Raw genomic sequence first — 22,447 nt, 5'->3', positions numbered from 1 at the left:
TTGAATCATGATGTAAGGATTGAATGCCAGTGAATTTTTTTAAAGTGATGTACTTGAATCATACCTCATAAAAGTAGTCATACACCAGGCCTTTCTCATTTATTGGACACTCCCATCTTTCTATTGTTTCAGGGATTGGATGTTCTTTGTTTTTTCCTGAAACTGTTTGTCTGATGAAGTCATTAAACTTTTCTCTGCTATCTGTATCACAGCAGCCACCCACAGACCACACCAGGGAGGAAGCAAAGGCCGCCTATAACCCAAAACAAAAGAGAAGGAGCTTTCTATGCTTTCAGTGAATAGAAATATCCTAGTATTTAGAGGATTTTTACTCTTTGATACATTCAAATCCAACCTAATATTTGGTATAAATTAGGTTTTAAAAATCAAATACTTTTAAAGAAACTGCCTCTTTTTTACCATGATCCAAGTGCGAATACTTTCGTCATCCGGTCCTGTTTTCACCGGTTCATCAAGAATCATTTTGAACAATCGGCAGAGCGCCACCACTGTGTGGCTGTTGGTTGTAGGGACAACTTCCTGTAAACAAAGTCACATCCATTAAAATCTGAAATCAGTCATGGTGCACAAAAAAAATAAATAAAATTTAGGGATTACTTTGAACAATCTTTGTCAAGCAGTACAACATTGTTACATTTAGAAATAATATGTTTTCTGAAAGGAAGAGGACTCTGACAGCTAAAAAATAATTTTAGTATAAATTGTGTGCTTCCTTTAGGATGCTACATTATTGAGAAAAAGATGATTCATTTTAAACCCTGTTTTGCATAAAACAATGTAGCCACAGATGTTGAACAAACCAAGTATTTGCTTGGCAGAGGAATTCTGTAAAAAGTAAATACCGTATACTGCTTTGCATTTTAGATCTGTTTTCAGTGAGAGTGAAAAAAAAAACATGGATAAAAGTAAAGAAAGAAAATAAAATTCTAAAACGAGCTCTGTTTGGAGCACAATACTTCTTTAAAGGTTTTTACTTATTTTTTTTAACTTGCCAATGTTGTCCATTCTTTCTTTTTAACTTGAGTTGCACATCTAAAAATGCTTTGATTGATCTGAAACTAGGGAGTCTCTTACTCTGCAGTGCCTGCGCAGCATTTGAAGGGAGGGTGGAATAAGCCAGTGAAAGAGATCCAGTATGAGGGAACGATTATCTGGGCTCTGCAGAGGATCGGGAAGCGTGTTTATCCAGGAGATAACTAAAGGCTTCCAGCCAAGCTGAGATGGTTCCATGTAGATCATGCCACATCGGCTGACTGTGGCAGGCTGCAATGACACAAAAAGCCCCTCAAAAGAATGAAAAGTTGTGTCTTTTACTTTAAGGGGCCAATTTAAAAAAATAAGGAAAACAAGAAAATAATGCTTGTAGCCTTTCAATGGATCTGAAATCATTGTGTTGCACACTGAATCATTTAGAATTTCAGGGGAACTGAGTAATATTCAAACAGTACTGATAAAAAAAGGACAAAAATGAGTTTTATGACAGAACCATTGATTGAAAAAAATCCAAATTCAACATTATAACTCACAGAAGCTTGTGACAAATCATTGGCTTCAAATATTAGACTCATCTGATTGGACATCTGAATTATCTCCCCACTCATCAGGCACAACTGCAGATTGAGTGACACAAAACAATATCATATTAACATTTGTATTAGTAAAAGCAAAATATGTTTCTATTTTTTTATGTTATTTACCTTTTTGTTGTCATCCAGGACAGTGTTCATACTTTCAATCCACAGTGTATCAATGGGACCATCAAACACCACCCACTTGCGGTCAGGCGTTTCAGCCAATGCAAACTCACGAAAAGTATTTGCTACAACTCCATCTGTCCACTTATAGAGTAAAGAGAGACACCCAATCATAAGAAAAAAAGAAAAAAAAAAAGACATTAGCTGTCTCAGAGTATTAATTGTCCACAGTATTTAAAGCTAGTTCTAATATGTCTACCTCATGGGAAACAAGGTCAAACTGTCCAAAGAGTTGTCCCATGGTAATGGACTTCGGATTCAGTGTCCTGAAGATGACCTTCTCTTCCTCACCATGTCCTCTCTCATTCATTAAGCTAAGAGTATCAGCCAGAACGTGCAGTACCTTGGTTTTTCCAGCAAAAGATTCTCCCACCAACATAAACCTATAAAAATATATGTTGGTATATATATATATATATATATATGTATTTTTCTTTGCATGCTCTAAATAAATATCATATTTCAGTCATGTGAGCACAATCAGATTTGTAAGTAACAGGACACAATATAAGACAAAAAGAAATCTAAAGGATGACATACCCATGCCTTACAATCATCATCTCATATGTCTGGATCAGCTTATCTGTGAAGACCTTTGTTGGCTGGACATTGTGAATTTTGCAGCACTCTTCAGCAGCCTCTAAGAAAAGCTGACAGGAATATGAAAGTCAAACAGGTTTAAAGAAAAGGTTTTAAAAAGTAAAAAAAAATTCACAGCGTTTCTGAAATTAGTGTAAACAAATATGTCAGGATATCCAACCTTATAGTCAGCCACAGGAAGGGAGACGCCTGGGAATAAGTCACTGGTGATTCCGTTAAACAGGGGGATATCATGGGACAGAAACTTGGGCTCATTAACATCCTTTATGGATCTCAGGAGCTGCATCCAATAACAGGGTAGAAAGGTTTACAATGAAGAAATACATCTAATAACAAATGAATTCCTTTCAGTACAATTACCAGGATGTCTTCATTCTCATTCGGAAACTTGAGTTTGAGGTTCCCTGCAGCCAGAAGTACTGCTTTGACAGCCCTCATGCCGTAATCATAGTGGAACTGTGAAGAGAGCTGTTCTGAGCAAAGCCTGTAGGTCATCACAATTTTGGCTGACAGTGGTTTGGCATTGAGGAAGCCATATGAATACAGAGAAATCTCTGCTATTAGAGCGTAGTTTGGAACCATCATGGCCACGGTGCGGAACAAGACCTGAACAGGAACACACAGGATAAACAAAATGGTGACACAATTTAGTACATCTCAAAGAAATTACACCAAGATTATTCTAAGTGTTTACAAATCAATACAATATTACAATAAATACTAAATAAAAAAATTCAACTGTACAAAGCATTAAAATGTACAAAATATCCCCCCCAAAAAACTGTAAATGCTGTGCTATCTCCTCATACCTTGAGGTTGTCTGGGAGTTCTGAACGTCCAGCATAGCCAGGATTCATTGTGATGGACACAAAGCAGTTGGGATTTAGTTTGAGCATAGTCCCTTCAAAGTCAAAGTACTCCAGTTTGTGCATGATGGCCCTCTGAATGCAGAGAACCTGTTGGGCCACTACAGATAGGACCTCCAGCTCAATGCGATTGAATTCATCAAAGCATGCCCAGGCTCCAGATGAAGCTAGACCTTTAAAAAACTGAGAGTTATGGTACATTAAAATTACTGGTACAAGCAATGACACAACAATCAAAAAGGTTGTTTTATCCATTTAATTATTTTGTTTACTTTTCCCATTGCGAGATAATCCAGTCCATCGGAACAGTTGAAGACCACACACTGAACAGCAAGGGCTTTGGCCAGGTCTTTGGTGGTCTCTGTCTTTCCTGTCCCAGCCGGACCCTCCGGAGCACCACCTAAATTCAGGTGGAATGCTCCAATCTGAAAAGGTGGGACACTTTACACTACTCAGTACCGTCCCAGAGAGAGGATTAAGCATGTGAACAAATGTTTTTACCAGAGTTCTGTAGCATCTGTCTGTCAGAGGAGTGATCACTAGACGAGGTGAATTTCCCAGGTACTCATAGGCATATTTTACATCACAGTTTATTATGTGGACTCGAACATTGTCATTCATCCAGTAATAGCGAAGCTGAGCTAGCCACTCGAAGTCAGTTTCATCTGATACATCTAAAAAACAGGCATTTACATGTAAACAACGTGCACTTTCCGTGAGTGCTGTGCATCATTAGGCTTAAAAAACAGCTTAACACAGTAAGTACCTTTCTCGATGAGGTCCTTGACTACATCCCTGGCATGGACATCAATTGTTACCAGAGCTCCAAGAGTAGTCCTCGTCTGTTTAGGCAGTTCTCCTCTCACCAGTTCTACAATTTCATTTAGTTGATTTTGAAGTTGTTGATAGTACTTTTTTAAACCCTACAGGGATCAAAAACACATTTGATATTTAAATTAGGGCTGAAAATAGCAAGCATTCATCTGCATAAACAGAAATAATCAGAGACTGTTCATTTAAAGAGAGTCAATACTTTGTAACTTATTACTGAATTCAGTAATGCAATGATTAATTTAAATATTCTTAAGTAAGTTTGTAATAATGCTGTAACATTAAAAAGCATCAACCCTTTTTAAGAAAGAAATTACATTGCTTTTTAAGAATTGTGCAGAAAGCATTGACAAAATTCATACTTTGGTTCCTGTCTCAAGGGCCTTGTGAACCTCCAAAGTCCAAAAAATCTGTGAGGTGCAGAGCACCACCTGTCCTGGCCATTCCTTGACCCACTGGTTCCTGGCAGTCTTTTCATAGGCCTGTCCATTGAAAGGTGCAGCACAACATATAACATTACACAAGACAAAATAACTTTCAAAATATTTGAAAAACATGATCACAAAGCAAAATGCACAAAAAATTAGAAATAGACCTATAAAACTATGTATTATTAAGGTATCCAGAAACGTTTTCTTACCACCCTGGAGCGATCTATTATATCCCTTACACTGGAAATCATCCCATCCTCCAGCTGAAGGAGCCACTTCTCCACGGCTCCATTGGCTTCGGATGTGGAGATGTTTTGGATCAGCTCTACACGCTCTCCTTCACTGCTGTACATGGCCTGAGTAGGAAATGTGTGCATGCTAATTTAAGCTGGAAAAATCCAGCACCAAACAATGTCAGTAGCAAAATATGTGACTGCCTTGCCTGGATATCCAGATTGGGTAAGAAGTCAAGTTTGGCAATGCCCTCGAAGCATTTCTTCAGATGAGGCTGAACACGTAGAGGATCTTTGGTCTCCGAAAGAATCTCGAGCATTTCATCGTTGGACAAAAAGAAGAATCTGAATGCAGAGCATGCAGCTACTATTAAGGTCTGTGGTTCTATTGAAGAAACGTAAAAGTTTGACAAGGAACTGCAAAAGAAATGAATTTGTTCACCTTGGAAAAAATAGACGTTTCTTTTCCAAATAGGCGTTCAGACCTTTCATGATTTTTTCAAGAAGGGCATTGGAGTCTTGCAGTCTTTCCAGTAAACCAGGAAGTGAGGTTGCTTGCAAAACCTGTTAATAATAAACAATCATGACATGACACCAAGAGAACAAAAACTGAAGGATTTGTTTCCATCGGTTTAATTTTGTTTTTAACATTAGCAAATGAGTTCTGTGTTTCTTTTACCTTTGAGTCCTTTACACAATGACCCATGATCTCTCTCCAGTTTCTGTCAACAGTTTGGAAAAGTCTTCCCTCCTCAGGAATCTGTTGCATGATGTCCTGAGATGAAAATATCGGCTCCAGGTAAAGCCACTGGGCCTGCAATTTCAACCATTCATCAATGGATTCTTGAATATGAAGCAGACGCTCCTCCCACTGCTATGAACCAAAAATGAGACATTATTAGGATCTCACCCTGGATAGATTCAACATAATATCCTTGACTGAAGCTCAATGCTAACATTAACATCAATTACACATCAATCTATTGTAATTTAACATTCAAAGTGTTATTAAAATGTAATCTTACCTTCATTTCGCTTTGAAAAGGCTTGACAAACGGTGAGCCCATCATGGTTTGAGTTTTCACAATCTGGTCATCCAGCATCATCTGAATATCATCCAAGGCAGTGAAGATGGAAACTCCAGTATCCTTGTGAGGCTGATGATGGAAAGAAACACCATCCCACACCTGTGTCATGGTTTGCATAGCCTTCTCCAGAGAAAACTCCTGCAGAAAAAAAGAAAGTAGTTGTGTAATACTTTAAATACAACCTTCTTGGAACAAATTAAATATTGTCAGAAATCATACTTTGCTAGCAGCAACACTGATTGTCTCAAACTCCTCCAGGAAAGGTTCCAGTTTCAGTTGTAAAAGTTTCCGTAGTGATGTACCAAAATTGGGGGTGAGGTCAAACCCCGCTATCTGAGACATCTTTTCCCAGTGACGCCCTCTAAGACCTGGGTTGCAGAGAATGGACACTACAGGAATATAGTCCTATAAGACAAGCATCATCTATGTGACTGATTTTCCTTGAACAAACCTTCGTTTGCTTCATAAATGCTGAATTATTTTACGAGATAAAATACCTTGAATTTTTGGATCTGTTCTATTACAATGGAGCACAAATTAACTGTGGGACACTCCTGCTTGCTTGAATTCTTCTCATCTGGTTGACCTTCTGCTTTCCCATAAGTCTTTGCCACTTCCTGAGCAGCTTTACTCTGCTTCTGTTGGAAAAACTTCAACATCTTGTAGATCTCCCGATAGAACTCATCTACTTGAGTTTCCATGGTTTCCCCATTTAAGTCCAAGAAGGAACCATCCATCCACCTTTTCAAAAGAGTGTGAAAAGTTAAATTAATACTAAAAAAAGAAAAGAAAAAACTGAATAGAAAAAAAGGAAAATTGAAGCTCAACACAAATGAAATGAAAATTCAAACCTGCTCTCTGTGTGCTGCCACTTCAGGATACATTCAAAAACCTTCTGGTATGGCTCCATTTGCTCTTTCATGGCCTTCACTTCTGGGTAACATGTTATCTCCCATTTATAGAAAGCCTCTTCTTTATTAATGCCGACAATATTTTCTTCAGCCTCCTGAAGACGTTTTCCTGTAGTTCTGACATCTGCAATGTACTATTGATGAAAGCCATTATGTTAAAGTTATTATTTCTACAAACACATTCTTTTAGAAGAAACTTGCCACCTCCAGATACACAAGGAATGTAAATATAATAGCCTTACACAATTGCATTGCACAAGGAAAATGCAGTGATATAAGCATTCTGAAATTAACAAATAAGAAAGTTCTGATGTGTGCTGGGTTGTAGCCTGTTGATTTAGTAAAAGTAAGATTGCAGTTTAATTTTGAGCTATCTTAAAAACGTTATCAGTTTGCAGGATTGTTTGGAAATCTTTTGATGTCTTGGTGCTGAAATAATTTGGAAACAACAGTTGTTTCTCAGCAAAAATCCCACCTTTAGTTTAACACATGGCAGATTGCATAATCCACCTGGTTGTTGCTTTTCACAATCATTTTTGTGAAGCTTATAGTTTGAAGAGTTTTCTCACAATGAGAATTCACCTGAGCCTTCTGGGGCAATTTTAGAGTCCCTTCAGAGCAATTTAAATTAGATGTTGTTTAATTTATTTATTTATTACAACAGATTACAAAAAAAAAAAAACATTTGCATTTTTCAGGTGTACCTAATCTGTCATTTTCCAAACAGTATCATCTAATAAACTTTTATCATGTTATTTAAGGCATACCGGTCTGTCACTGTCAAAAAACGTTGGACTTGTTGCCATTCTAACAAGGCCAGAAAGTACGGTGGCCCTGAAGTGCAAATCATCCAACAAATCCCTCGATAGAAAAACATTTTTAAGATCACGACAATTACAAAAAAAAAAAAAAAGGTTAAAAAGTACAATTACCTTTTGGAAAAGAAAACAAAATTTCAGAAACCAAAACTTGAAAAAACATTTCAGAAAACAAAACTAATTTCCAGAAAACAAAATGAAATATTAAAAAATGAAAACATTTCAGAAAACAAAATGAAATATTAAAAAAAATTCAAATTAATTTCCAAACCGGAAGAGGTCGGTACTATGGAAAAACTCTGATTGGATGATGATTGTCAATCATTTGAACTGAGTATTGTAGCGACCTGGGGGTTAGCCCCGCCTTCAGCCCCTAAGACTCATGGGAAGGGGGGAATCATGGGGGAAAACCATGAGTGAGAGGGCTGGAAGCAGAAGTGACATCCATGCTGTTAGGCTGTTTGTGTATGTTCAAATAATTGGGCATTGATGCTGAAAAGGTATTTTGCTGCATTGCCTACTTCTTCTCCTCTTATACTGCTCGGGATCGTGCGGTGAATTGGACATGGATAGTTCTCTAATGAAGCCACTTCATGAGTAGTTCGGCTATAGTGACGTACCATCTGGGTCGTTACGGTATTTTAAATGAAGCGATGCTGGATTTTATCGTCCAAACAACATGTCTCTGAGAATGTTAATTTTGGTGCTACTTTGATAAGATAATTGTTGCTTTAAAAAAAATAAAAAACTTGCGCGTCCGCATAAGGAACCAGATGTCGACGAACTGTCTTCACATGATTAGCCGTTTTCGATGCTAACATGACAGAAGCTGCTCCTAGCCAGCCTGATTCTGGGATTTATACAGTAATATCATTAAAGTGCATTGTTTATTTTTGAACCATGGCTATACATAAACTGACACTTAAATTATGAACTTTATAAGTTCATAAAATACTTAATTGAAGTGAAGTTACTAGAAGCAAAGTTCCAAAAAAGTTTGTGCTGCAAAAGAAAGATGGCAGTTCTACTTGGGAATAAAAGAAAACTAAACTAAAGTCATTCATTTCACCATGCAGTATACAGGCAAATCACCATGATTTATGTGCAATGTAATCATTAAATATTATTTGACCATAATATCTAACTTTTTTAATTGCAGGTCCTTTGGAAAAAAAATGTCTAAACTGCTGCATAGGCCTGATTGGTTGTAAAGAATGCATTGGGGAGTGAAAGACGAGCCATGATTCCTGCCTTTAGCGTCGGGCTGATGATCTGGAAAACCAAATTTATAAAGAATCGCATCAAACACTTGTACAACTCCAAACAACTTAATGTTCCTTTTGAGCAAAACCGCAGTTGAAGGAGTTGTTCCATGTTTACCATTTTAGGTTTTAAAGCTTTATTAACAAAGTTGATGTTTGATTGTCAAAGCTGTTGTTTAGAAATGTTTGTCTATGAAAAAAACTGAATGCTGACGTGAGGATTGTAATAATGGATATGAAAATAAACAAAATTGTTTCATAGCAATGCAGTGTATTTATTAAAAACTTAACAGGAATACGTTTTTCACTAACAGAAACAAAGAAACAGTTGTGGATTTTACTTTATGGGCTTCTTCATGCATTCAATCAAATGTTATGTTTACAATCAGCATTTACTCAGGGTACCTGTCAGTCACATTTATTAGAGGAAAAAATGCATCTGGGAAAAGTCTGCTTGTGGTTAACAACTGTATCAAAATGTGTGTCCACATTGCTGCTCAACATCACATCTGTTGAGAACAGATCCTCTCCAGAGGAAAACATCCGGGTAAGGGACCCCAGTTCCTGCTCGTATATGCTTACAGCTTCGTCTGCACTGGACTCCAGCTCCACTGAAATCCCTGACAGAAATAAATGAATAAATAAAAACCCTGACAGAAAACCATCAGCTGCTGTTCATCTTACGTTCTGGAAAAAGTCACATTCATCAAAATGAGGAAAAAACAGGTTATACCAGAAATTCATTAGGGAGGGGTCAAAACCCCATACTCAGATTAAAATACATTTCAGTCTTATAAAAATACATTTTAAAACACGTTGGTATTCCTTCTCTGCCTGAAAATCTAAAATGTTTTTTAAAGATTTTTTTTTAGACTACAGACTTTGCCACTGTTAGTTACACACCTGGACATGTCTGATGATGTGCACATGCAGTCATTTACTGTCATGTTTCTGTGCACTGACAGACTCAAGTCACAGATCCTATTAAGTGTGAATAAGAAGCATTCATAAATATTTTTCTGAGATACAAACTGCTTCAGTTTACCTGACAGCTTAGCTGATTATGCGGCGGGTACACCTGTCTGAGAATCCTGCCCACGTGACCCCCCTCTCCAACTCCAACTGATGAGGTAACCTGTCACTAACTCATGACTGAAGGATCTTGAATCTGTCTGTAAACACCCACCTAGAAATCATGTTTAACGCTGCATAACTGCGTAATTAGATCAAACAAACGTGCCTCCATACCTTATCTGTGGATGACGGGACTGCATTTCCTGATGTGTGTCTTTAACACCCGTTTCTTCACAGCTGCTGCTTCAGACAGAATCCTCTCACAGACATTTGGGAACATTTGTAAACCTAGTTGGTGTTGATATTTCTGTGTGTGCTTTTTCAACACATCCGCTACACATTCGAAGATTAACGTTTGAGTTAACGTTTTATCCTTTCGTCTTGTCCCTTTTATTGTTTACCTGTAGAACGGACGTCATCCACACAAAGTACTTCCAGGTGACCGTTCTGCTTCAGACGAAATATTAAAAAAAGAATTTAAACCTTCGTTATCCGTTTGCAGCATTTTTGATTTAATATGTAAATGGCAAGTACGTGGAAAATTATGGTACATTGTTGTGTGGATGATAAATTCCAGTATCGCTTCATTTAAATTAACGTTCAATTCAAATGATTGACAAACATCATCATCCAATCAGCGTTGTCCCATAGTACCTGCTTCTTCCGGTTTGGAAATGTTTTTCATTTTTGAACATTTCATTTTGTTTTCTGGAAATTAATTCTGTTTTCTAAATTGTTATATATATTTCATTTTTTTTCTGAAATGTTTTCATTTTTTAATATTTCATTTTCTTTTCTGGAAATTAATTTTGTTTTCTGAAATGTTTGCATTTTTTAATATTTATTTTTGTTTTCTGGAAATTCATTCATTTTTGTTCTTTAAGTTTTGGTTTTTTTAATTTTTTTTCTCTCCAAAATGTAATTCTACTTTTTAACTGTTTTTTTTTTAATTGTTGTCGTGATCTTAAAAATATTTTTGTATCAAGTGATTTGTTGGAAATTTTGCAATTCAGGCCCACCGTAAGAAAGAGAGACGAGATTTTAACCTACATGCACAATAACACTTTTGAATATAAGATCAGCCTAACATTAATGTTTTTAGAATATGGAAGGAAAAAACGTATAATCTAATTCTGTATTCTGTTCATTCTAATCTTCTTATTTGTACTCATCACTGCTCACAGAGTGATTTAAACAAGTTCTCAGTCCAAACAAAGAAATCCTACTTTAAGAGTTCTTACCTCCTGGATCAAACCTAACTCTGAATAGAGAGGAAATGTTTTTATGTTATGTTCCAACTTCTCTAGCTGCACAGTCAATCTCTCTCTTCTGGCTATCAGCTCTTTCTCTTCTTTCTGTCTGGAACTCTGCAACACCTGTAGAACAATAAAACATTCTAAATCCAATGACTGCCAAAATAATGAAAGCTGTTGAAAGTAGGCACAAAAACCTGACCTCTTCACTCTGTTCAAATGCAAGGAGGATGTTGTGTGGCCAGAGATAAACTGTAGAGTTTAACTTGATGTCTTCTGACTTAGCAACATGGGTTTCCAACAGGTAGATGATGTGGCTGTTGGCTTCCTGTCAGAGTATATTGTGTATTAAGTTATGCTATATTTGCCATATTTCTGTGTGAGATAAAGGAAAAATAACAAGTCAAGTATTTCACCTTCACTTCATTGTTTAACTCTGGAACAATATTTTTCTTGGTAAAATCAATGTATTTTTCCATCTGAGCAATTTCTTCTGTGTTCTTTGGAATGTCCAGAACCTTCTGTTTGATGGCTTCAAATTCAGAACAAATCCTTTGCAAAAACAAAATATTATCTGGTTAAAATCTGAACATGTTTTAAACTCAGAAACACGTGCTACAGTAAGTGACTTACAGTAAGTTTTGCTCACGCTGTCTGATCGCCAGTTTGTCCAGAAGCAGGTCAGCGTAGGCTTTGGCTTTGTTGGTTAGCCCTTGTTTCAGCTCCTCACAGTCCAGCTGGACCATTGTAAAGTAGACTTTTGGTGGAAGGCTGGAGATCTCTTTTGCCAAATTGTGGAATGTCTCCACTTTCTTTGAAAAGCATCAAAATTAAAATTGTCAGGCATGAGGAAACAATTTAAAAATTTTAAACACAACAAAATATAAGTAGGACTTTTTTTCTTTTAACTGAAGTCATCACTCCTCACCTTGGTATACTCCTCAAACGAGTGCTCTTCTTTTAGAAATGTGTCAACTTGAGTCTGGGCAGTTCCATTCACAAGCCAACTGTAACTGTCAACTATAAAATAAGACACAATTGTTAGTAATCTACCAAACAAATGTCAGTTGAGAAACGACAGGATTTTGGTACCATAGCTTTGGAAATGTTTGCCAGGTCCCTCCATGTTTTTCAGGACAGCACTCTTGACAGTGGACTGAGCCCACAAAAAGTAATCGCCAGTCACCTTGGCATTCACAAAAGATGGTGAAGCGTGCCCCAACCATGACTGAACAGTCTGCACTTTCTGCGAATCAGTGATACAGATGATAATGCTGGTCCAAGAAACACTTGAACACACACTGAAAGAGCTCACAAAGTAAAGGACACTTACCTGAAATGTATTTGTTATGACATTTAGGATCTCCAGAACCGATTTTTCCACATCTCGGGGAGTGGGATACATTTCCATTTTTTCATCATCAAACGTCAAAGCCATTTGAAAGATTGGCAAGCAGTGTTGTCGGCTCGGATCGAACACGCTGACAAACTCTTCTATACCTTTATGAAGGACTGATCTCAGCTAAGAACGTGAAAAAAGAAAACATCCGTGAGCCCAAATACAATATGACAGCATATACATTTGAAATAACACTGTACTACTCATACCATGCCTATCTATCCATCTATCCCACATCAAAAAGGCGTCATTAATATCTGCAGAATTGTAACTGTTAAATTTGGATGAGCCAGAAAATAAAATGTTAAGTCTGATTGCATATTAAACCACGCTCCTCTTCACAAACTTGTGAAAGAATTTTGAACATTAAAGCTTTCTCGTAAAGCAGTGTGCTGTGTCCTATTTTTCTTTTAGTCAACAGACTCAGGTGTTTAATTTCCAGTTCAGTATCTCTTACAAATTCAACAATCATCCCTTTTGTTTGTTGACATTTAAAATAAATGACTGGGTTACTGTTCACACACTCTCCAACCACAGTTCAGTACTCAATCTTCAACTGATAAACTCTACATCAGCAGAGTTCTTTGAGTTGTACTAAAAGTCTGAGATCTACTTTCATAATGGGAAATGCGCATTCCCTCGAGATGCTTCTGTACTGAAAACTATGTGGCTGATGTGACAGGTTATATGGAATTTCTTTTGGGGAGGGCAGGCCGCATACTGTTGAATCCACTGAGGAAATGAAGAACATGATCCTCAGAGTACAGCATGTACTTTGTCCAAAACAGAAAGGGTTCTTTGAAGCCTTTTGACCATGCCATCTTCAGTTTCAGTACAGGAGCTATTGGTAAGCTGCAGTGATGGTTGAGAAGTCGTTAAAATCTCAAAACTGGGTGACAAAAGTTCGGTGGGATGCATTGTTGCCAGTAAAATTTCTAACTGGTAAATGGTAGTGCTGTACATTTGTCAGCATTTTAAGCTTGTCAAATTTATTTGACAGAGACATAATGATTAAGTAAAGAAACTATTTAAACATCTGCTTTAAGGACTTCCTTAAAAAACTATCAACTTGGGGCATCTTTGCATTGAATGCAAAAAGTTGAGCACATTAAGAAAAGGTTGAAAAAAGTCTGGTTTCTTCAGTACGTGTCAAAGAGACATGTAACATTAAAAAGATTGATGGAGGGCTAGTAGGTGCTTTCTTTCATCCTGGCCCTCCAAACAATATTCTGTGCCAAATTTCAAATTTTTGGCAAGTTGGTTCATTATCCAAAAAGGAAACCAAAATAAATGAAAATTTGAAATTTTGTGGCATCCACTACCGTCAAACCTCATCCTTCAATTGGTAGAGTTAAGTGGCAAGGCTACTCTTCCATATGTGTGTGACTGGACGTATATAGAGAACTGGACTGTGTGATCCCTCCCCCTTCACGTTCCAAATTGGAAGTACCTGCTGGCTCCAGGAAGCCAAAATCCCATAGACCTCTATTGAGAAATAAACAGCTATGACTCAGTCATGCTATTTCTCTGTATTAAAATTCTTGCTCTGACACCTTAAATATCATGATTTTTTTCTTTTTCTTTTCTTTTTTTGTCTCAGGTTATAAACTGCCCAATCAGATGTCTCAGTGGTACCCGCTCACCCTTACCTCAGTGTTTGACAGATTCTCCAGAGCCCACTTTCAGTGGAAAGAGTGTGGACTTTAAACAAGCTCACTCCTGATTGGCAACAGTTGCCATAGAAACATTGACTCAGGCCTACTCAGACCAATCACTGTCATCTGCCTCCAACATGGCAACGTCCGTATAAAAAAATGGTGACTGAATTGGCTTCATTTCACTGGAGCCAGAAGTAAGACATTTTCTATGGGTGACGTCTCACTCGCTCAGTCCAGTTGTCTTATACAGTCCATGGAGTCAATACGTGAGCAGCAGTCTAAGAACCTTTGAGTAATAGTAGGTAAATAAAAGTGCTGTACAAGTGTAGACCACTTTGTATTTATTCTCAAAATCAGTCTAAAATTCCTAGAGTAAGTGTACAACTTAATTAGATCAATTTATGTTTGTTTTTTTTACTATAATAAACAAAAACTGTTAGAACTCCTCTTTTCAAAAGACATTTTGTATGTATTTACCTGATTGGAAATGAGGGTGGATGCACAGTTATAGAAGGATGCTTGTTTCTGGTCTCCAGTGCTTTCTGGTGTCTTTTCATTGTTGAAAAGCTTGAGGATCTGGGGGAACCAGGTATTCATGACACTGTCTTCCTTCCTTTTACACTCCAAAACGAGTTTGTTCTGTAGACTTTTGCAATCCATGGGTCCTAAAACTCTATGCCAGCAAGAGAAATATCAAATATATAATACCTTGCAAAAAAAAAAACAAATTTATTATGCAGTTTCATTATTTTTTTTTTTAATTGTATTTATTTTTTTACCTGTACTCTGGAAGATTAACAAGGACCAGAGAGGAAAGTGTTGTAATGCCAATTTCCAAAATAGCCTGCATTACAGGTTCAACAATGTACAACTTCTTTTCAATCCAGCTTCGGGTTTTCAAAAAGCTATCAAACCTTGGCTGGGAAAACTCAACGATTCTACAAAAGATGAATCGCAAATGATTAGCACAAAAAGATTATTTGAATGTTTTTAGAGTGCACATAAAAAAGAACACCAACCTTGGCTGTGATAACACCTGGTCTTCTAAGCTCTGTTCTTCCCTCAGGGGATTCTTTAACACAGAGTCAACTGACAAGACAGAATAATAAACTGTTTTTGCTTGCTTTGGTAACTTTTCACCAATGCTATTCAACCAACTGTTTTTGGCTGAAAGAAAATGCCTGACAACCAGTAAATGAAGTCATAAAAGGAATTAGCAAATAATAGGTTAACAAAAAGATTCAACCTTGTTTTATTCAAGGAATAAATTATCCTAAAAAAAAAAACAACTGAACAAGGGGAAATATGCATTCAGCTCCCCAAGACTTCCTAAAGGAAATTATTAATGAAGCTGCTTCCCTTTCGGCTTTCCCATCAGGGGTCGCCACAGCAAACGAGTCGCATGGTAACTTGGCAGTGTTTTACGCCGGATGCCCTTCCTGACGCAACCCTCTCAAAGCAACTGGGCTTGGGACTGGCACAGAAGTAGAGAAGGGAATAGGGAGCAGCCTGGAGTCGAACCCTGGTTTCACGGACGGAAGGTGCTGCAAACCAGCACGAGCTAAACCGGCTCCCGTTAATAATTATTAATGAAGATTGAAGCTAATTTAAAATGCAGTTAGAATTTTTTTTTCTAAGACAAACTTGTACCGCCCAGCATTCACACACAGCAGATAACTAACATTACCTGTAAACTGGACCAATACTTTCTTGAAATCGTCTCTGACCAGGTTGCAGAGCTCCTCTCTGTGTTCCTTTTGCTTTGGTGTCTCTGTGAGTTCAGCTGGGACTCTGGCTAAAATATTGTCCATCCAGTCTTGTGGCATGCTGTAGTCATCAGGTCGGCTCTCCACACAATGCTTTAAAAAATTATATGTTTTCTGCAAATAGCGATTCACAAAATTAGACAGAGAGCAGACCCCCCCCCCCCTCCCTAAAGGAACAAAAGGGTTGCCTCTTTTTTTCTCTCATTATTATTATAACAGCATTCCACTGTGTAATGTCAACATACCAGGTGTTGTCGCTCCTCACTAAGCATCTGTAAAGTCATTCATGAAAAATAATCTGTTATTAAGACACAATGTTTGCAAATAAAAAAAAATTAAGAGCAATACAAGAAATGCCAACAAAGGCAATCAAATAAAATAATATAAAATGAAATAAAATACCGAAGGGGGAAATTGGGGTTCTGGTGAAAGTCGACAAGTTCCTTCTTTTTGGGACTTTTCCATCTCTTTTTTAGCTCTGGAGACCCTGGAATGATTCCCACGTTAAACACATGAATAGATCATTGACAGCTTCACATTATTATCATAATTGAAAGGGAAAAATCCTACAAGACTGTGAGGGATTTATTTTGCTGTTGCGCAATTTTGCTGCTTAGTCGTCTCAGCCTCTCCTCGTCGACTGCTTGCTCCTCCTCCATCTCTCTTTTCTTGGTGATGATCCTTTCGAGTTCATCCGGCTCCCACCTCCCTTTAATTGGTGGCAGGACTGGAAGTTTTTTCCAGCCATCCATCTTTTAGAACATTGAAATGCCCAGGAGGCGAATGCCAATAATCCTTAAAAAAATGGAAACAGATAAAACAAATGACGGTTGTTGACTAACCTTTCGATAACTGAGCTAACCGTAGCGATTAAGGTTTACGGGATAAGAAAAGAAAAGGCAGCAGCAAGAGAAACCAGCACGCGCAAACGTTTACCTTTATCGTTTGTCCATTCAATAAACGTCACTTTGATAAGTAAGTAAGAAGATCCGTAATGTTCATGTGACCCAGCCGCAGAACACAACTCAACTGTAACTACTGAACCGTTTCAATGTTGAAGCGTCATCACTATGGAAACGCTTACAAGGAAGCAACTAATGAAGGAGGGGCTCTGATGGTTAAACGTTTAGGTACATAGCTCCATAACGTTTGGGACAACCTACCAAAATTAAAACAAACAAACAAACAAACAAACAAACAAACAAATAAATAAATAAATAAATAAAAGTATATCAATAGAATTCACATATACCGTTGTTTGTTTTAAACGTGGGGTTTTATTTTGTAGGGAACGAACAGAGTACCGGAAATGGCTAAAAAAAACACCTTGCTGAATTTGAATAATTTATTATTTTAGAATACCATTTAATAAAGTGGAATATAAACATGTAGGTTATGTTGTAATTTAGCCCAACCTCCAGTAGAAATGTAAAAAACTATCTAACATCTTGAAATAGCGTGCACTACATATGTTCTGCATTCGAGTTAAATTCTAAAACACTAAAAATAAACGTTGTTTAACCAACAAAATAAAAAAAACTTATGTGGCTCGGATTTTCTTAGACCCTCTTGATGCAAAGTTTATAAACACCTGTAGGCGGCAGTAGACTAAATGCAGGGTCCACAATAGCGGAAGTTGGATTTAACAAAGTAAAAGAAGAAGAGTGCCGACCATTAGCTTGTCTGCTACTTCTGATAAGTTGCTAGAAAAATCTTCAGGTACTGTTAAAAGTATTTTATATTTCAACGTGTCCGTGTATAAGAACTAAAACAGATGAACTATAAAAGTAGTTTTCGCGTTCGTCATTATCCAAAAAGAATGTAATATAATGGTACGAGATGGCTGTGTTTTTAGCCGTGATGATGGTAATGCCGTTATGTTTTAAATTTCATCGTAACTCGGATATAGAGCGGCACCATACTTCTCCTAGACTTACCCGATTGAGCCACAATTTCCTTTTTTCCCCCTAAGCATTGCGTTTTGACAATATATCTGACAGGTTTTATCTGATAAATCAAAATGACAAGGCTTTTGTGCTCCTGCAGGACATAATATGAGTTATGCGGAGAAGCAAGACGACATAACAAAGGATGAATGGATGGATAAACTTAACAATGTCCACATTCAGAGAGCTGACATGAATAGACTTATCATGAATTACCTGGTTACAGGTAAAGATTCAAGTCTCGTTATGTGATCTTTCTCTGTGCTTGTAATAGATCAAAACACTCAACATTTCATCTAATGATCTTTTCAACAGAGGGCTTCAAGGAGGCAGCAGAGAAGTTCAGGATGGAGTCTGGTATTGAGCCCAGTGTGGACTTGGACTCGTTAGATGAAAGAATTAAGATCAGAGAGATGATATTGAAGGGACAGGTCCAAGATGCTATTGCACTGATCAACAGCCTGCACCCTGAACTCTTGGATACAAACCGTTACCTCTACTTCCACCTTCAGGTAAAGAACACATCTTTGCTCTTGACTTGCTTATTAAATGTGTGTCGGTCCATTTTTAAATTGATCTTTTCTAATTCTGGTTTTAGAATCAGAGAAGTTGTTAGACTCTTATCCTAAAGAATAAGGGTTATGCTTTATAAATTGTAACAACCGTCATATGAGGGTTTGTGAATATGTGAGAAACAAACCCCCCAAAAACAGTGTTCTATTTTATGTTTTGCAGCAGCAGCATCTTATTGAGCTGATTCGTTTGAAGGAAACTGAAGCTGCCCTAGAATTTGCCCAGTCACAATTAGCAGATCAGGGAGAGGAAAGCCGAGAATGTCTGTCGGAGATGGAGCGGACCCTCGCACTGCTGGCATTTGACAATCCGGAAGAGTCACCCTTTGGGGATCTGCTCAATACGATGCAGAGGCAGAAGGTAATCACTGTACAACAACGAAGTTTGTTTATGTATTTTTTATAATCATTCACAATTCACATCTGGAATTGATTATATCTATTACGTAAATTCACACTCCAGTCATCTTTTGATCTATTGTGAAAGCATTCCCGGTCTTTTAATTGTGATTGTGCCGTTTATAGTTAAAATCAAAAACCTGTGTCATTTTCTAGGACAGTTTCTGCAGAACAGCAGTAGTTCATTATAAATTCTCCTCTGAGTTGTGAGCAGGACTGATGGCATGGAGTAAGCCTGTCCTCATTTCCCTCATTTGTTGAGGGTAATGAGGACAGGCATTTGTTGACACTCTGTCACAACTCCAAGCTAACATTAGGGGTGCAACAAAAATGGCGAGCAGTAATGGCGCTATTCAGCCGTACAGTTTTAGCCAGATGGCAGTTCAAACAAGGAAAACAAATCTGTTTGTGGATCTATTTGCCTGCAAGTGGATGTATTGCAATGCAGTAGAGCAGGGAGCTTTTGCCCCTCCAACTGGAGCAGCTGCGTCACTGTTATAAACTTTTTTCAACAGCATATTTTTGTCTGCTCCTGATTCACATCAATTTGACTTAATAAAAAAATATTTATAAATGGAGTTTTAAACCTAGTTGTCCTTATATATGTCTTTCATCATGAGAAAAATGCTATGCTTTCATTGGAGTCTTTAAGGAAACTTTAATACCTGATTTGTTTGGAGGAGAAAAAAAATCACTTTTTAACAAAAAATATTCTATCCTTTGTTGCAGGTGTGGAGTGAAGTGAATCAATGTGTTCTCGACTACGAGAACAGAGAGTCAACACCCAAGCTCTCCAAGCTACTGAAGCTGCTGCTTTGGGCTCAAAATGAACTCGACCAAAAAAAAGTGAAATACCCCAAAATGACCGACCTCAGCAAAGGAACCATTGAAGACCCAAAATAAAGACTGCAGTTCTTCTACAAAAAAAGAGGGCACTTCATTACAGAATGGACACATTTACTTTTAAGCCCAGCAAGCTGATTTGCTTATAACTTTGTTTTTGTAGGAATTGCTTTTTGATACTTAATTCAGGTGGTTTAAAAAATTGTTTTTGTTCTTAATTTACTTATTACACTAAAGTAACGCTTGGACTTTAAACTTTCTTTGGTATTGTAGTTTGCATTTGTCATTGTAAAGTTGGTGTTTTGTCTGCATTGTTTTTTCTGTCTGTTGACAGGGAAAGTGATTGGCATAGGCACATTTGAATACAGCCTAAGTTAGGCTGACAATGTGCAACCATTTTTAGGCAGCAGGGTTTGATCCGGGGAAAGAAAATCATTGTGCTGCTTTCAGATAAATCTTCTTTAAATTAACATACACCGTTCAGTTGGTGCATCTAGTGGATGGAAGTCTGTAGAACATTTTACATAGAATTTTTTAAGCTACTATGAAGATATGAACAAAGACGCAAACATTTTAAATGCATAGTTATGTTAAAGAATGGAAGGTGTTGGTGGGGGATATGAGAGATTAGGAAAGTGTTTAGAGTTTGTAAGCATCAGGCCAGATGACAGAAAGTGACAGAGACTATTCTAGATGGATAATTTAGAGTCCCAGCTTTTTTTGTGAAATTTTATGTGCTTTATTTTTTGCAATAAAAGATTTTTAAACTGTGATTTTAAAGTTTTTATATACAGTCAGGACCATAAATATTTGGACAGAGACACATTCTAATTTAGTTTCTGTACATTACCGCAGTGAATTTTAAATAAAACAACACAGATGCCATTGAAGTCCAGACTTTCAGCTTTTATTCCATGGGCTGAACAAAAAGATTGCATAAAAATGTGAAAAACTAAAGCATTTTTTTAAACACAATCCCTTCATTTCATGGACTCTTAAGTTATTGGACAAATGAAATCACTGGAAACAAAATGGTCTTTACTAATATTTGGTTAAAAACCCTTTGTTGGCAATGACAGCCTGAAGTCTTGAACTCATGGACATCACCAGATGCTGGGTTTTCTCCTTCTGAATGCTCTGCCAGGCCTTTACTGCAGCGGCTTTCAGTTGCTGTTTGTTTGTGGGCCTGTCTAAAGTTTAGTCTTCAACAAGTGAAATGCTCAATTGGGTTCAGATCAGGTAACTGAGTTGTCCATTCAAGAATATTCCACTTCTTTGCTGTAATAAACTCCTGAGTTGCTTTGGCTGTATGTTTTGGTCGTTGTCCATCTGTATTATGAAACGCCGCCTAATCAGTTTGGCTGCATTCACCTGGATCTGTGCAGACAGTATGCCTCTGAACACCTCAGAATTCATTGGGCTGCTTCTGTCCTCTGTCACGTCATCAATAAACACTAGTGTCCCAGTGCCACTAGCAGCCATGCACGCCCAGACCATCACACTGCCTCCACAGTGTTTTACTGAGAATGTAGTGTGCTTTGGATCATGAGCTTCTCCACGCCTTTTACATACTTTTCTCTTGCCATCATTCTGGTAGAGGTTGATTTTGGTTTCATCTGTCCAAAGAATGTTTTTCCAGAACTGTGCTGGCTTTTTTAGATGCTTTTTAGCAAAGTCCAATCTACCTTCCTATTCTTGAGGCTTATGAGTGGCCGCATCTTGCAGTGTACCCTCTGTATCTACTTTCATGCAGTCTTCTTTTGATGGTAGACTTGGATATTGATACGCCTACCTCCTGGAGAGTGTTGTTCACTTGGTTGGCTGTTGTGAACGGGTTCCTCTTCATCATGGAAATGATTCTGCAATCATCCACCACTGTTTTCCGATTACGTCCAGGTCTTTTAGCGTTGCTGAGTTCACCAGTGCTTTCTTTCTTCCTTAGGATGTACCACACTGTTGATTTTGCCACTCCTAATACTGTAGCAATTTCTGGCATGTTTTTTTTCTCTGTTTTCTCAGCTTAATGATGGCTACTTTCACCTGCATGGAGAGCTGCTTTGACTACATGTTGTCTGTTCACAGCAAAATCTTCAAAAAGCAAGCATGAGTCCTCTAATCAACTCCAGGCCTTTTATCTGCTTCACTCATAATGACATAATAAGGGAATTGCCCACACCTGCCCATGCAATAGCATGGAAGTCCATTGTCCAATTACTTACCAGCCCATGAAATGAAGGGATTGTGTTTAAAAAATGCTTTAGTTTTTCACATTTTTATGCATGAAGCTTTTTGTTCAACCCATTGAATAAAAGCTGACAGTCTGCACTTCAATGGCATCTGAGTTGTTTTATTTAAAATTGACTGTGGTAATGTACAGAAACAAAATTAGAAAAAATGTGTCTCTGTCCAAATATTCATGGTCCTGACTGTATATATACTGTATATATATACACACACACACTGAGTGTTGAATACAGCCTCTTAAACATCTCACAGAACATCCCCAGCCAGTCAGACTAGGTCCCTATGTCTCCTCCTAACAGATAATGAGCACAGGGATGTGTGTTGAGTCCACTCCTTTACACCCTCTAATGCAGACTGCACTCCAGCAACACCATCATGAAGTTCTCAGACGACAGCACTGTGGTGGGTTTGATCACTGAAAATGATAAGTTGACTTTGTCGAAACGCTCAAACTGTCTGTGAGTTGTCAAGCTAACAA

General features: G+C 37.6%; 2 protein-coding genes across 2 annotated transcripts in view; one reads left to right on the top strand and one right to left on the bottom strand.

Annotated features, from left to right (window-relative positions):
• Positions 1-17,061, bottom strand: part of dnah12 (dynein axonemal heavy chain 12) — a 29,101-nt gene extending 12,040 nt beyond the window's left edge. The window contains exons 1-37 of the mRNA XM_023956676.1: positions 16,902-17,061; positions 16,536-16,760; positions 16,368-16,452; positions 16,211-16,237; positions 15,887-16,079; positions 15,219-15,288; positions 14,979-15,137; positions 14,677-14,872; positions 12,476-12,664; positions 12,235-12,388; positions 12,071-12,162; positions 11,776-11,954; positions 11,559-11,694; positions 11,345-11,470; positions 11,131-11,265; positions 6,676-6,869; positions 6,322-6,565; positions 6,044-6,229; positions 5,762-5,962; positions 5,416-5,610; positions 5,179-5,300; positions 4,946-5,081; positions 4,713-4,859; positions 4,435-4,554; positions 4,008-4,164; positions 3,743-3,915; positions 3,514-3,666; positions 3,185-3,424; positions 2,736-2,981; positions 2,536-2,655; positions 2,316-2,425; positions 1,975-2,158; positions 1,719-1,859; positions 1,548-1,631; positions 1,096-1,284; positions 421-540; positions 65-253 (exon numbers count right to left, since the gene is read on the bottom strand). Coding sequence (XP_023812444.1) covers positions 65-253; positions 421-540; positions 1,096-1,284; positions 1,548-1,631; positions 1,719-1,859; positions 1,975-2,158; positions 2,316-2,425; positions 2,536-2,655; positions 2,736-2,981; positions 3,185-3,424; positions 3,514-3,666; positions 3,743-3,915; positions 4,008-4,164; positions 4,435-4,554; positions 4,713-4,859; positions 4,946-5,081; positions 5,179-5,300; positions 5,416-5,610; positions 5,762-5,962; positions 6,044-6,229; positions 6,322-6,565; positions 6,676-6,869; positions 11,131-11,265; positions 11,345-11,470; positions 11,559-11,694; positions 11,776-11,954; positions 12,071-12,162; positions 12,235-12,388; positions 12,476-12,664; positions 14,677-14,872; positions 14,979-15,137; positions 15,219-15,288; positions 15,887-16,079; positions 16,211-16,237; positions 16,368-16,452; positions 16,536-16,717 — 5,574 coding nt within the window. The 5' untranslated portion in view covers positions 16,718-16,760; positions 16,902-17,061. The remainder of the gene's footprint in view (positions 1-64; positions 254-420; positions 541-1,095; positions 1,285-1,547; positions 1,632-1,718; positions 1,860-1,974; positions 2,159-2,315; positions 2,426-2,535; positions 2,656-2,735; positions 2,982-3,184; positions 3,425-3,513; positions 3,667-3,742; positions 3,916-4,007; positions 4,165-4,434; positions 4,555-4,712; positions 4,860-4,945; positions 5,082-5,178; positions 5,301-5,415; positions 5,611-5,761; positions 5,963-6,043; positions 6,230-6,321; positions 6,566-6,675; positions 6,870-11,130; positions 11,266-11,344; positions 11,471-11,558; positions 11,695-11,775; positions 11,955-12,070; positions 12,163-12,234; positions 12,389-12,475; positions 12,665-14,676; positions 14,873-14,978; positions 15,138-15,218; positions 15,289-15,886; positions 16,080-16,210; positions 16,238-16,367; positions 16,453-16,535; positions 16,761-16,901) is intronic.
• Positions 17,062-17,575: 514 nt separating this feature from the next.
• Positions 17,576-20,498, top strand: LOC101165057 (glucose-induced degradation protein 8 homolog). Its single transcript, XM_004070514.4, has 5 exons — positions 17,576-17,684; positions 18,012-18,137; positions 18,227-18,423; positions 18,647-18,844; positions 19,612-20,498. Exons 2-5 carry the CDS (start codon positions 18,020-18,022, stop codon positions 19,783-19,785), a joined length of 687 nt encoding a protein of 228 aa, XP_004070562.1. The 5' UTR covers positions 17,576-17,684; positions 18,012-18,019; the 3' UTR covers positions 19,786-20,498.
• Positions 20,499-22,447: the final 1,949 nt, after the last annotated feature.

The sequence above is a fragment of the Oryzias latipes genome, chromosome 7, assembly GCF_002234675.1.
Source record: "Oryzias latipes chromosome 7, ASM223467v1".
In the NCBI taxonomy this organism is placed as follows: Eukaryota; Metazoa; Chordata; class Actinopteri; order Beloniformes; family Adrianichthyidae; genus Oryzias; species Oryzias latipes.
The sequence above is the reverse complement of the archived record's forward strand: the minus strand, read 5'-3'. Positions and strand labels throughout refer to the sequence as shown.

Excerpts from the sequence above, each read along its gene's own strand:
- LOC101165057 (XM_004070514.4), top strand. The coding sequence starts at position 18,020 with ATGAGTTATGCGGAGAAGCAAGACGACATAACAAAGGATGAATGGATG. Across the intron at positions 18,138-18,226 it reads CATGAATTACCTGGTTACAG|AGGGCTTCAAGGAGGCAGCA; the intron begins GTAAAGATTCAA and ends TCTTTTCAACAG. Across the intron at positions 18,845-19,611 it reads ATACGATGCAGAGGCAGAAG|GTGTGGAGTGAAGTGAATCA; the intron begins GTAATCACTGTA and ends CCTTTGTTGCAG.